Raw genomic sequence first — 14,792 nt, 5'->3', positions numbered from 1 at the left:
CACGGTTCTAAGTCACAGAAACTCCCAGGCAACCCTGTTAAAATCTGGTGGTTACAAGATTGATACAATTTAGTACAGCTTTCTAAATTTGCTTTTCCAGTTATTAGTTCATGTGGTAAAAGCTATTCCAGACTTTGTGGTTCTAATCCTGTTAATAACAGAGCCATAAGAAGTTCATTATAATTATTAATGCACTTTTATATGTAAAATCTTTAACCCAATTTTGAGAACTTGTTACCAAAACATATTCAAGCCCTGTATATCCTATTTATTAGAAATGATTGGGCATCGGTTTTAAAACAGTCTGATCCTGTTGCATGTCTTATCTTTCCCCAAGGAATCTAAATTATCTAAATTATTCTCTGCAATTTCACCCCTAGTAAACCCTCAGCCTCGCATTTGTATCTCCCTGCCTTGGTTCTTGGGAGGCCTTAGGGGTTGGGATTTGCCCTTTCAAGGATGGTATACACCCAAATAATTTTGTGCTGCAAATTTTTACATCTAAGAGTTTCCATTTGGTAAATTTTATAACTTGATAGAATACTGTCTTACTAAAATTTCTTTTTGTTTTTTTTAAGAAAAGTATTTTATTATTTTCTATTTACATGCAGAGATAGTTTTTAACATTTGTTTATATAAGATTTCCAATTTCAAATTTTTCTCCCTCCCTTCCCCCTGCCCTAGACAGCAGGTAATCTGATATAGGTTTTTTACATGTATATATATAATAACATTAAACATATTTCTGCATTAGTCATGTTATAAGAGAAGAATCAGAGCAATAAGGAAAAACCTCAAAATAGAAAAACAACAGCACCAAAACCAAAAGAAATAGTATGGTTCAATCAGCATCCATATTCCATAGTTCTTTTATTTTTTTTTTTCTGGATTTGGAGAGCCTTTTCCATCCTGAGTCCTTTGGAACTTTCTCGTACCGTTGTATTGGTGAGAAGAATCTAGTCTATCACAGTTGATCAACACATAATATTGATGATACTGTGTATAATGTTCTGGTTCTGCTGATCTCACTCACTTACTAAAATTTCTAATGGATATTTCTATAAGTTTCCCAAATCTTATCTGAAGGGGATCAAAACCCTTCCTCAAATCTCCCTTTTCAAAAATCCAAAAATTTTATTCCCCTTTTCTTTTACAATTTAGCACAAGTTTTTATTACATGATACCATTTAATTGCACTGCTGTTACCTTTTGGGGTTCTTAAAGGCTTACAAATGAAAAGGCCATTCTGTTTTCTCTAGGTGACTTTGTTTTTAGTTCACTTAACTATGTTCTGTTACATTGCTCAGAATAAAACAGAGTGGCAATGTAAAACATTCTCCACAATCAAATTTTACTTACTTTTCAAGTTGCTCACTGATATTTCTTTCTATCTAGCTTCAGTTTCTCTCCTCTCTCTCTCTCTCTCTCTCTCTCTCTCTCTCTCTCTCTCTCTCTCTCTCTCTCTCTCTTTTTGCTGCAGGGCAATGAGAGTTAAGTGACTTGCCCAGAGTCACACAGTTAGTAAGTGTCAAGTGTCTAAGGCCAGATTTGAACTCAGGTTTGAACTCCTCCTGAATCCAGAGCCAGTGCTTTATTCACTGCACCAGCTAGCTGCCTCCAGTTTCCCTTTCCTTAAAAAACATTCAAACTTCAATTTGGAAATTTATAGTAGAGAATTTACAATTCAGCCACATATTTTAGTCTCTAGTTCATAATACTATAAATTTTTACAGACTGGGAACAAAGATTCCCCTCCTTATCTGAGTCATTTATCTACCCTTCCAGCTTGGCCAGAGTTAGAAAGGAAAAAGGAAAGATTTTCTTTTTTGAAGTCTTTTAAGATTCCTTAGAAACATATCCTTTGGCTGAGCAAGCCACAGGAAGAAGTTATACAGATAGTATGATAAAGCAGACACATAGATGTACTTGCCAGCAAAGTTTTTCCTTAAAGTTTAATAAAAAAAAAATCAGTGCACACAATTTTCTAAAGGCAATCTCAAAACCTTTCATTTGACAAACAGGAGTGGGCCCTTTAAGGAGCAGAGGGCATGACCCTTTAGACAGAGGGCATCCCAGAAAACCCTAGTTCAGTATGGGTGGGGTTCTTCAAAGGCCAATCTCACCTTCTTTAATATATCATAATCAAAAGAGCCTGATTTAGGTCAGAATGATTTATTATTTGAATCCTTTGCAGTTCTAGACCAACTTTCATGCAGTTTAATACTGTCCTTTTTTTGGTCAAACCTGGTTGAACTGAGAGCTTTCCCTGATTCCAGAACATGAGAAATTACTTTAAGAGGGTTCCTTTCAGTAGGTTACTAACAGACTCATCCTTTCCCTATAGAAGGACCCCTACCTATATAAGGGATAGATTCTCCTACCTGTAGAAGTGATTCCCCTACCTACAGAAGGGATGGATTCTCCTATGTATACAAGGAACTGTATCCCATTTTCCCCTTAATGGACTCCCCCACCAACTTGGAGGCCAGTAACAATGTGGGAGGCTTATCTTATCTCAGAAGAATTCAGATTGAGGTCAAAGAGAAGTCCAACTTCTGGAGCAGGCCTTTAACAGAGAAGTCCTTCAGTGGGCTCTAGTGAGTTTTTCTAAGAGACTATCTTGAGGGCTTGGGTCCCTCTCTCGACCTCCTGGCTGGCTTGCCAAGTTGTTGGGAATGAAATCGATAAAGACTGAGGCAGCTAAATCCAAGCATATCAATTTATTAGCAAGGCTAGCAGTTTCATACTAGATCAGGTACAAGGACCCCATTTAGCAATTAACAAAGCATTCCCATTGTCAATAATGAGCCAATCAAGTTACACAGTTTGGAGTAAGTGTCTGAAGCTGGATTTGAACTTGAATTTTCCTGATTTAAAGCCCAGTGCTCTATTTATTGTGCCATTCACTGCCCCATGAGTGGTATGCACATATTAGGTTCTTAATAATTGTTGGCTTGAATTAATTCATAACCTAAATGCAGCTATTTGACATATGATTCTAATATGCTTAGTTATGGAATTTTGCAGTCCATTAGAACCATCAAATTAGAAAATTAGGCTGTCGGAGGTCATCGTGCCAACAGTCTGACACTTAGAGCTGAGAAAAGAAATTATAAAAAGCAGACACAAGAACTCTGAACACAGTGATCTGGACTTATTCAGTGTGCACACCTCAATGGGTTCTGAAACACATCACTGAATTATAGCACAATATAATCATTAGCACTCATGAGATGATATTCATCCATCTGGAAGAAGTTAGGTTAGGAAGATATTAGAATTTAGAAAGGAATAGTTAACATTTTAAAAGTTTGTGCATTTAAAGGAGTAAGCTTGTTATCTGACAAGCATAAACTAATCTGTTGGTTATGTAGGCAAATTAAGTAGTGGTGTTATTTTTTTTCTCTTTCAAAGATTTTTGTGAAGTTTCTACCAATACATTAGGGCTGCTAGTGACTGTATTAAAAATTATACTTGAAATTTTAAAAGTGAAGAAAATATTCTGAAGTAGAAGTACCTCTCATCTGAAGTTTTCTAGAAGCATCAGCAAATCTTTAAAATGTATGACATTTACTCAAATATATGGTGTCAGCAAAAGATAATGCACTTGTTTCATTTTCACTTCAGCTTTTAGAAATTCCATTGGCATTAAGGCTTATATAAAAATGGCCTTTTCTGAAGGCTTTTTCAAATTTGGAATATTGAAGTAATAATGAGTGCATTTGAATTAAATGCCAGTAAGTGTCTCTAGAATGATGTGTGTTTGAGGTAATAAATTCAGAAAGAAAATTCCAAATAATTGAGCAGCACAGTTTGACACTAATTATTAACAAAAAATAAAATATGTTTTGATAAGTGCTTCCCAGGTTTTTCTTCTCTTTAAATACAGTTAAATTTATATCAATATTGATAGATCTGAAAAATCTCAGAGCCAGGACCTCAGCCAGTCAATAAGCATTTGTTAAGCACACACTGTGTACCAGGCACTGAGCTAAACGCTAGGGCTACAGGGAAAGATGAAAGACAGTCCTTGTTCTCAAGGGGTTTCTAATCTAATGGGGGAGACTACACACAGCTATGGACAAACAAGGTATACATGAGATAACTTGGAGAGAGTCAACAGAGGACCTTGGAAATGGTGCTTCATGAATCGCCTACATTGGAATCACGCCCAAATCTAGGCCTGCTTTTGGAAAGGTCATCTCGAAATGTGGATACGGGTCAGACGATCCAGATAAAAGGAAATGAGTTCTGAGAGAATCAGCTTAGACCTGCCAGGATCATCTTGTTGTTAGGTCTGTGATCTCAAATTGTAGGCAGGCAGGTTTGGACTTGGTGTAAGGAAAAATTTCCTGGCACTCAGAGTGACCACAGATTGAAGGAGGCTACCCAGAGAACTGGTGAATTCCCTCCCACAAGAGATCTTCCTGAGTGCTTACTTGTTGGCAGAGGGGATTTTTGAACAGGTGTGGGTTGGAAGAAATAGCCTCTGAGGGTCTGTCCTAAGACTTCTTGGGTCATTGATGGTTAGCTACTAGAGTCAACAATATTCTCCGTACTGTATTCTGAGGAGAATGTCAGACTTAATTTGCAAAGTTTAAACTACTCTATAAATATTGGCTATTTAGACTAGGTATTTGAATGGAACTGTGACCATTGTGTTAACTGGTTGCTCATTAGTCCTGCTTTCACATAGTTCTTGCCATTCAAAATTTCTGACCAGTTGCTTTTGTTGGCATAAAGTATTGAAGGAATCCTCACAAGTTCCTGTTGGGTAATTAGGATCTAAAACCATAGTAGCTTTACAGAAAGCTGTTTTAGAATCTACTCTTTGTTGACTGTTAGGGAACTGACAGTGTTCAGCACACATACAGAAAGCTAATTGGGTTTGGCAAGTTGAGGGTTTGAAAGAAACTTACTGATTTGCATCTTAAAGAATTCTCTAGAATGAGGGCATAAATTGCAATAAGCTTTTAAAAATGTAACAAAATTTTTCTTGATTTATTAGAGTTATTGATAAATTTATAAAAATTAACACAATGAGCAGGCTGATTTCCAAGGTTAAATATACTTACCCATTGCCTTTCATGAACAGTTATTTTCAGGAATATAATTTTCTATAAATAGAAAAGTGGATGCCTCCAACATGAGTGTTTAGTCGTGCATGCATATAAAACATACATTTCATACATGGCGTATGTGGAAGATCATGACTTACATAAATATATTTTGTGAGAATCAGTGATTGAACTTTCCATTTAATTATTAATAAGCATTTATTTAGTATCTATTGCCAAACACTGTGCTAGGCTCTGGAAATACTAAGACAGTAGTCCACAGTGACCCAGCCATTATCCCCAAAGAATTTACATTGTATCAGTATAGTTGACGTTTAGTAGATGTAGAGTGTGTGTGTGTGTGTGTGTGTGTGTAAGTATATACATATACATAGGTATATGCAGGGTGTCCCAAAAATCTTTGTGCAGTTTTAAGCTATTAACAGTTTGAATCGGGTGAATTGAATGTTTCAGCTTATAAACAGTGATCAAAGAAAAGTGTGCTTCAGAATGGAAAGTTCATCTGCCAAACACAGTGATCAACCACAAGTCCAGGCAGTTGATGATTAACATGATACTCACCTCCTAACAGAGAAGTGAGGATCTCAGGCTGCAGGTGGAGACATTTTTTGGACATGGAAAATATAGGAATTTGTTTTGATTGACCATGAATATTTGTTACAGGGGTTTTCTTTTTCAGTGAGAAGGGAGCGGTTGGAGGTAGAGAATAAATTTCATTGAAAAGAGCAAAAAAAAATTAAATGTCAGATTCATTTGTCTCTTAAATTGAAGTATCTTCAAATAGTTCCCATACTGGGGCAGCTAGGTGGCACAGTGGATAAAGCACCAGCCCTGGATTCAAGAGGGCCTGAGTTCAGATGCAGCCTCAAACACTTGGCACGTACTAGCTGTGTGACCCTGGGCAAGTCACTCAACCCTCATTGCCCCGAAAAAAAAAATAACAAATAGTTCCCATACAAGCCTCTTAAGTTCTAGATAGGTGATTTTCCTTAGAGCAGTAGATGATCAAGTGTAATGTGGCATCTGGTTTCCAGATAATGTGCTTCTTTATGGGTTTCTTAAGGTGTTTAGTCCTTTCCTTTTGGTGCCTAAATTGGAAGGGGCCTTTGAGGTCATCTAGTCCAAACCACCACTTCATGATTGGAGACAGAGAAGAGCCATTTCTGTTCTGGCACTTTGCGGCTACCTGCTTGTGTGACCTTGCACATGGCACTTAGGCTCCCTGAGGTTCAGCTCCCTCATCTGTGAAAACTGAAATAGTTGGAAGAAGTGACATCCAGCTTCTCTTCTAGTTCTAAATCTGAAACCCTTGAACACTCCTAGTGATGGAAAGTTCAGTTGTTTTATTTCTGATTAGCTCAGTTGCTAGGAAGTTGTTGTTTTTCTTTCTATTGAAACAAAATTTGTCTCACTATAAATTTACTGCATTTTGACTTGTCTCATGGAGTTGCACAGAATACAGTTAGTTCCTCTTCTACATAAATTATTTGTCTGTTTGTTAAAGGTGTGTTCCACAGCACTGGCCAACATCTTTGACAAGAATACATTTACTTGTTAACCACCCGTGTTAGTATTCAAATTGTCAAACACAGTTATCTCCGTCCTTACGCCTGGCCAGTCTTCTCTGATAGCCATTTCTACCTGAGAAACTGCTAGTCTGAAAAGAGCTTTCAAGGGCACATGTTCTTTTTTCCCCCCAAACAGTAGGATCTCAACATCTCAGTTAGTTGGGTGATTAATGTGGTGCCTTCGAAAAAAATCTTCTGCAAAAACCAGCCTGTTTCCTTCTCCTAGGACTGCAGATTTAGAACTACTAGGACCTGAGAGGTCATCTAATACAAGCCCCTTATTTACATACTTTATAAGGAAACCGAAACCTACAGTTTTAGTGACTTGTCCAAGGTGACAGTCAAGGTTTTTATTCTTTCTACTGCACCAAGCATGTTCTCATTGAGGAAACCTTTGATAAATTCATAGAGCTTTCTCACAAATATTTTACAGAGATTTTTTATTTGAGTCGTGGGAAGGGTAAAAGTACTTACTGTCCATGATTTTTTTCCATTCTTTTGAAATGTTCCCTTCTTTGAGAGGTCTTGAGACTCAAAACTTGAATAACTCTACAATTCCACATAATACTCCTTCAAATATTTGAGGATAATAATTGACAGAACCCTTCTTCCTCACCCTCAAGTTCCTTCACTTATCTTTAAATGACATTTCCAAATCATCACCATTCTGGTTGACCTCCTAGACACATTGTTGTTTGTCCACATCCCTCTGAAAGCATGGTCACCAAAGCACAGGGCTCAGCTATGTGTGGTTAGATCAATAGAGTACAGGGTAAAGATTTCCTTCCTTGTTCTGGAAGATGAAATAATATTAATTTGTCTAAAAGCAAAGGCCCCATCAGTGCTCAGTTTCTCTGTAGCCTGTCTGGGAAAGTAGTTTCCTCATTCTTTGAGTTCTGGGTTGGTTGGTTTGTTTTTTTCCCATTTCCATATCTCCCCTTTTCCTAAATCTTTACCAGCCTTACTACCAACAACCCATTACTCTCCACCCAAATCTTACCACTCCCAATCATCTACTTTTCATTGCATTTTCACACTAAGCATCCATTGCCCTCAGTTCCTTTCCACTACTATATTCTTCTGTATACCCCATTTCTTCTCAGTTCCTCTTTTTTAAAAAAAATAGATATCTTTTGTTTTTTGCATCATCAGAACTTCTCCCAGTGAGCCATCCTATATAACAAATAATATTTCAAAGAAATAAAGGAAAAAGAGAAAAAATTAGTAAAACCATTAAGTGCTTTGAAGAAAATCTAAAAATACATGCAATATTCCACATGGACATCTCACCTCTGCAAAGGATTGGGATGAGAGTGTCTTCTCATTTCTCTTCCTTGAAACCATGCTGGTTCAGTGTAACTTTGCAACATTCACTTTTGATTTTTTTCTTTATTTTCTTTCTTAACATTTACATTTAATTTTCTTTCTTAACATTTAATGCTACAATTAGCATTAGATATATGGTTTTCTTGGCTGTGCTTCACTCTGCATCAAATGATGTAAGTCTTTCCTGGCTTCTCTATACTTATTATATTTTTGTTATTTTTTACAGTAATATTTTGTTACACAAATATGCCAGTTTGTTCAGTCATTTCCCCATCAGTGGGCATCTTTATTTTCAGTTTTTTGCTACTGCAAACAAACAAATAAAAAGTTGCTATACATAATTTAGCATGTATGGGGACTTTCTTCTTATCAGTGACCTTCTTGGGGTATATGCCTAGTCATGGAATTGCTGGGTCAAGGGGTATGGATATTTCGGTCATTTTATCTGCATAATTCTAAATTGTTTTCTAGAAGGATTGAACTTATACACAGCTCCACTAATAATGCACTCAGGTCGCTGTTTCCCGTAACCCTCCTTCAGTGACTCGCAGTTTTTTGGCTTCTTTGCCAGTTTGCTGGGCATGAGGCGGGACTTCAGGTTAGCTTGGATTTATATTCCTCTTTTCAGTGAGTTAGAGCATTCTGTGATATGGTTTTTAATAGTTTTGCAGTTCTTCTTTTGAGAACTCTTTGTTCCCATCCCTTACTTGTCCAGTGCCTTCTTAACTAAGGATCACATTCAGGGACTTTTTTTTTTTTAAAAAGGTTTTAGCCCTGGTCTTCCTAGTCCTTTCCTGCTTGTTTTATATGTGTTTTAAAAAGTAAAGTTTTTGACAGTGTTGATGCCAAATACCAAATTTTTTTATTGGAAGAAAAAATATATAAATATTGTACCTATTTCTGTGACTGTGTCAATATGTATCAAAATATTTGCTAAGTAGTAAAAAGTTATATTGCGTTCTATTGCATGGGTACATATTGCTGTCTACCAACTTAAAATATCCATGGTACTTTGACCATGGTGCTTTAAAATTAGAGTCAGCAGTGGGTTGCCAGTAGAAACAAGGTACTTTCAGTGGATATTCTCAATAGGTGCTGGGTAAGAAGCATTTTCTCAATATGCAGAGAAATGATTAAGAGGTGTCAGAGTCACATCTTTTATTTCATGTCCTCCCTTTTCAAATCCTCCAATCAAAATTCTTTATGCCAGGACATTTTTTCTGAATGTGAGTAGGCTGGTAACATTTGGATAGATGGACCTATAAAGCATTTATTCAATGGTTACTATACATACGCTAGGCCCTGTTTCAACCATTGGGATACAGATATTAGCAAGTGAGACAGTCCTTGCCCTCTAGGGTCTTACATTTTAATGGGGGAAGAGAGCACATAAGGAGGAACTGGAATATGGAGGGGTGACAGCAGAACACACAGATGGAAGCGTAGTGGAGGCCTGCATCAAAGCAAGAGAAGACTCAAGTTGACCTTTTAGAGTCCAGGGTGGTTCTAGGGATACAGTCAGCTTTCGGGTGGGGAAGAAATAGAGACACTGGTGGTAGTGGCAATCCTGTGGCATGGAGATTTCTGGGAAGCAAATAGACCCATGCCAGTAATAGAAGATAGCCGAATGGGAATTGACTTGTGGCCATTATGAAATGAAATGGTGATCTCAGCCCAGTCTCTCATGATTAGTGCCCACAGAAGAAAAAAGAAAAATACTAACAATAATAAGCTTGACTTAGGTTTGCAGAAAGTGATTTTCCTTCTACTCCCTCAAGTGTTTTATCCCACTTCATATTGAGGGACATTGGCAGGTTGGCATAAAGAAGTTGAACTGGCTTCTGCCTTTGCAGTCCCTGTCCTAGGAATAAATGAAAGATTTCTATTTCTAGCACCATCAAGCTGTCACTTTCCTCAGGCAACCAATTCACTCAATTTTCATTTTTAATCAACTATGTTTAAATATGGTATATTAACCAAAATTAAAAGTAAGCATGTAAGAGTGATTTATAAAGCACACTGTATTAGCTCTTGCTCTAATTGATGGCATCAGCAGTCAGCCTTCTTTAATTTTGCTTCTTTTTTGATAGATTTTCTTACTAATGCACTTTGCAGCAAGCCAAGTGAGGCAAGTCAGGATATAATTATCTGGAACTCTTGTATGGTGCTTAAGAACAAAGAGCTGCCTACATGCTGACAAAGGATTGTATTTCTTAAGGTGTCGGCATGTTGACTTTGCTTGGGTGATGCCTGCCTGTAAAACACTCAGAGAGAAGCAGCTATTTAATGCATATCATCCTTTTTGCATGTGGTAAATTTGTAAAATAAATTCTGTTTTCCATCAAAGTCAGAAAATAGAACATTATGGTGAAATAGACATCCCATTCAATAAGCTCTTGCTGTATATGCCATATGTTAAGGTATATACTGCCTTCCTCTTCAATTCTAGGTCCTATTCATTGTCTAAACTGGAGTGTTTGTCCAAGATTTATATGCCCATGAGTGAACTCATAGGTTGCCCATCCAGCTGAATATTATAGCCTAAATAATAGGCAGTCCTCATCTACTCAATTTTTCCTATGTTAATAGTTAGGACAAGCCATTTTGGATAATTATGCATCTCATTAGAAGACCCTGCAATGTTCTGAGCTTGATTCAATCAGTAAAATGACACTCATAGAAAAGAGCATATGGAGGACCCCTCTCTCTACGGGGAATCTCTTTCCAGTTTGTATTCTGTACTGTATCACAGTGGTGAACATCTTCGGCAAGTGTACATCTCCTTGCTTTGACTCACTTGATTTGAATAATCAGTGTCATTGAACAAGATTTTCTATATTATATCTTACAAGGAGTCATACATAATTTTTACATGTGCATGAATTGTCTTTGGGACTTTTCATTATCCTTTTAATGATCCTAATGATTCCCTACAGTATTCTTCTGGTGTTGATGTTTGTCTGCTATTCATGGAACTTTCCAGCCTAAAAAGAAGTTGAGGACCATCCACATGGCAGTGGAGGGGCACGTGGTGGGTGTGAGTGGGCTGGAACACATTACAGATAAGGAAATGTGCAGGAGAAATGCTGTAAAAAATCCCTTCAAAAAAGATGAGCATAACCAGGACCAGGAAAAAAGCCTGTGATGGGTCATGCTAACAGACAGCCTCTGTTGGTATGCCTTCAACCCTTTCTTTGGGTGTTGAGGCTATTTCTTTTAAACATATTTTTATTGATGTACTTTGTTGTTATGTCATATTAGTTCATACACACACACACACACACACACACACACACACATATATATATGCCCTTGTTATTTTGTCCCCCAGTAAGCCTTACATAATAATAAAGATTAAAAGAAAAAGAAAAAATAGTATCCCTACAATATTAAGAAAACTCAAGAAAGGTCCCCAGCCAATGGGGCAGATTCCCAATGGCAAATTTAATACAGGACATTTTTGAGAATCACAGCAGGTGGTGAGTGTGAATGAGCTGTGTTCTACCTTCTTGGAAGGAATGCCTATATCAATGAAATTACACCTGAGTTGGGGCTTATGTATCCCAGTTTGTCTACCCCAGCTCCAACATCCTTATCTTTAGCTGATAGAGACTGTTTTCAATGGTAAAGGAACCTTTTAATATAGTCCCTGAAATGCTATTATTGTTAAAGAAGGAGCCTAAAAGAGGGATGTGTGGCCAGAAGCTAGTGACCTAGGGAGACTGAAGGATAATAGGAGACAGTCCATGTGTTTCAATAGTATCCATGCTGTTCTAAGAGGAGAATGTGGACAAGCCAGAATGGAAGGTGCTTTTCTTCACTGGAGAGAGTACCCCCATAAAGTGAGATCATGGGGCCATATAAGAATCAAAGTATTCTTTTTTTTGTCTTTTTTTTGCAGGGCAGTGGGGGTTAAGTGACTTGCCCAGGGTCACACAGCTAAGTAAGTGTCAAGTGTCTGAGGTCAGATTTGAACTCAGGTCTTCCTGAATCCAAGGTCAGTGCTTTATCCACTGCACCACCTAGCTGCCCCCTAGAATCAAAGTATTCTTAATAACATAACATGAGTGATAAAGAAAACTGGAGATTGCAGGATTACATTTTTTTTATTAACTTGTTTAGTTTGGATGTCTGGGGAAGGAGGTAAGTTAACAGAAAAACCCCTGTAGAGACTGTAGCAGTTAGCATATCTTGACCAATTTAAATGATATTTTGTGATGATGAAGAAATTGAAAGCATCAACATTCCTTATACTTTATCCAATCAGATATTACCAGGGGTCCCATTAATGTGATGGCCAATATTGTCATTCGGTTATAAGCTGTGTGGTGTTCATGCCAGTAGCTGTGGTTTTCAAGTTTAAAAGCGAACTGCAAATTGTATTCAGCACTCACTCTCACTCTGCGGGACACCGAGGAAGGGACAGTAAAGCAACATTGCCAGCAGGCTGTGAGTCCTGGGGGAGACCAAAAGCAGCAGCTGCTTGTGCGAGAAGCAGGTTTCTAGTGGTCACAGCAGAGGGTGGGAAGTAGTTGTTGGCACCAGGCCTACAGTTCTACTCAAAGACCAGACACCCCCAAATCTGGAGAGAACGGTGTGTCCCTTAATCAGTCTGCTTACCTAGGAAATTCTGATGGAATCCAGAGAAGGAAGAACTGCAGATTTCCAAGTTCATGTTACTGCAGGGTCTAGTCCCAAAGAAACTTTACAGTAGAATAGGTCTTACTGGGAATTCTCATCAGATGGGAGATAATACTCGACTAACAACTGTGGCTTACCCAGCGGCCTAATGCAGTGAGAACCACATATTTAGCAGCAAGAGGAGTCTTACGTGGGGAAACAGTAACCCTCTCCATTTACTCATCTCCTATTATGATAATGAGAAGAATGAGTTGAGGTCTCTGTCTCTTATTTGCTTGACATGGTAGAGGAATAAAGTATTTCATATAAGTGGATGTTGCAAATAACTAAAGTTGAACACCTTCAGAACCAAAAATTTTGAACTTTTCAGAATATTTTAAGACTATTATTAATGGAAATCCTTCAGAAATGCATTATCTAATTCCTCCACTTCTGAAAGGAATGTATGGAGCATAAACTTTTTTTAAATGAGTGTCATCATTACTGTAGTGTTATCATCAGGAATTATTCAGTTGTTTAATATTTTTCTCCCTCTATAAGAAATCATACTAGACAATATTTTTCAGTTAACATATTTTTGTCACCTCCCAATTTTAGTTATTATAGTATTATATACACTTGTATCAGCCCACTTTCCCTTTCCTCCAAACCTCTCCACTCTAATCTGCTTTGTCAGAAACACCACTTAGTCTTATTGTTATATTTGTATGTTAAGTGAGCATCAGTAGGTTGTCAGTGAAGGCATCCTCCATGGAGGAGAGTGCATGGGCTTTGTAACAGTCCTGTTGACCGTTTACATTTATTTCTGGATCAAGAGCTGTGTTCCAATGACTGAAGTTGCTGAAAATCCAACCCCCAACTAAGTGGGGTGTTGTACATACTTAACACTAATATTATGCTGAACACATAGATTATGTATTATATAAATAATGTTTCAAAAGGTGTCATTATGAACATTATTATTGGTGTGCAAAAGTGCCAATTTTTCAATAAGTCAGCTTAATTAAAATGTCGAGTATCAGATATATTAAGATGAAAGAGAAAAAAATTCTTAACCTGATTATCCATTGAGAACTAAGTAAACCACTCAGCGCGACTATTCATTTATGATTACCCATCCACTTATTAAAAATTAATGTCCTGAAAACTTTGTTTCATAAATACAGGTGAAAATAAATATTGCATTAGAAGGATAAATTATTTTCTAATGTTTGTGATGGTGGTTTTTGGTTTATTTTTTAGGAGTTCGTCTCAGAGCCAAAGACATCACAATGGAGAATTCTTTATTGGTACCTCCAAAAGATCAAGGTAAGATAAGACATTCGAAGACCAATGGTGGTTATAAATCATTAAATTATATATATCATTGTATAATATTGTGTTGATATGTATAGTATAGAACGTACCCCACATTTATTCACTTAATATCATTTCCCAGTTCCTACGCAACCACCCACTCTGCACAGTGCCTTCCTTATATACAGAATATTTGAACTGAACTTTTAAAAATAACTTTTAAAATTCTTTGTCATTCTGAGCATGACAGATATCAACAAGCATCACAAACAGTTTTGTTTTTTAAAATATGTAATAAATTCAGCACATTAGTTTCACAGCTGTCCTGCCTGTATGGATGTTCCTCTGAACTTCCTTTTCTTCTGTGCTATAAAAAAAATCTCCAGTCACTGTGCTCTCTCCTGTTTACCCCCTTCTAAATATTCCCCAAACTAAAGCAATTCAAAATGAAATCCACCCTTATAACAAATCAGCAAAATAAAACTGAAAATATATGTCTCATTCTGCACCTTGGCCCTCTGGAATAAGCTTTGGTCATTGAATTGATTGGATTCTGAAGTCTTTCCAAGTTGTTTTTCTTTATCATTTTGTAGTCAATGTATCAATTGCTCTCCTGGTTCTACTTCCTTCACTCTGCATCACTCTATATCAGTTTCCTCAGATTTTTCTGAACCATTTAATTATTTCTTATGGCACAGTAATATTCTGTTAAAATTGATGGGCACCTTCCCTAGTTTCCAATTCTTTGTTATGTCACAAAGTACTGCTATCACAAATATTTTTGTGCCTGTGGGTCTCTCTTTAGTGTTTTGGGGGTAGGGAATAGAGCAGATATAGGTAAAAGAGCACTTTGTAAAATAAAGCAGAATATGATTTATACTCA

The 14,792-nt window shown here is 37.1% G+C and overlaps 1 protein-coding gene across 5 annotated transcripts in view; it reads left to right on the top strand.

Annotated features, from left to right (window-relative positions):
- Nucleotides 1–14,792, top strand: part of ZNF438 (zinc finger protein 438) — a 163,069-nt gene that overhangs the window by 119,759 nt on the left and 28,518 nt on the right. For all 5 annotated transcript variants that reach the window (XM_043969275.1, XM_043969273.1, XM_043969271.1 and 2 more), the window contains one exon: nt 13,856–13,921. In XM_043969275.1, the coding sequence (XP_043825210.1) occupies nt 13,885–13,921 (37 nt within the window). In that variant the 5' untranslated portion in view covers nt 13,856–13,884. The remainder of the gene's footprint in view (nt 1–13,855; nt 13,922–14,792) is intronic.

This window comes from Dromiciops gliroides, chromosome 5 (assembly GCF_019393635.1).
Source record: "Dromiciops gliroides isolate mDroGli1 chromosome 5, mDroGli1.pri, whole genome shotgun sequence".
NCBI classification, from domain to species: Eukaryota; Metazoa; Chordata; class Mammalia; order Microbiotheria; family Microbiotheriidae; genus Dromiciops; species Dromiciops gliroides.
The sequence above is the reverse complement of the archived record's forward strand: the minus strand, read 5'-3'. Positions and strand labels throughout refer to the sequence as shown.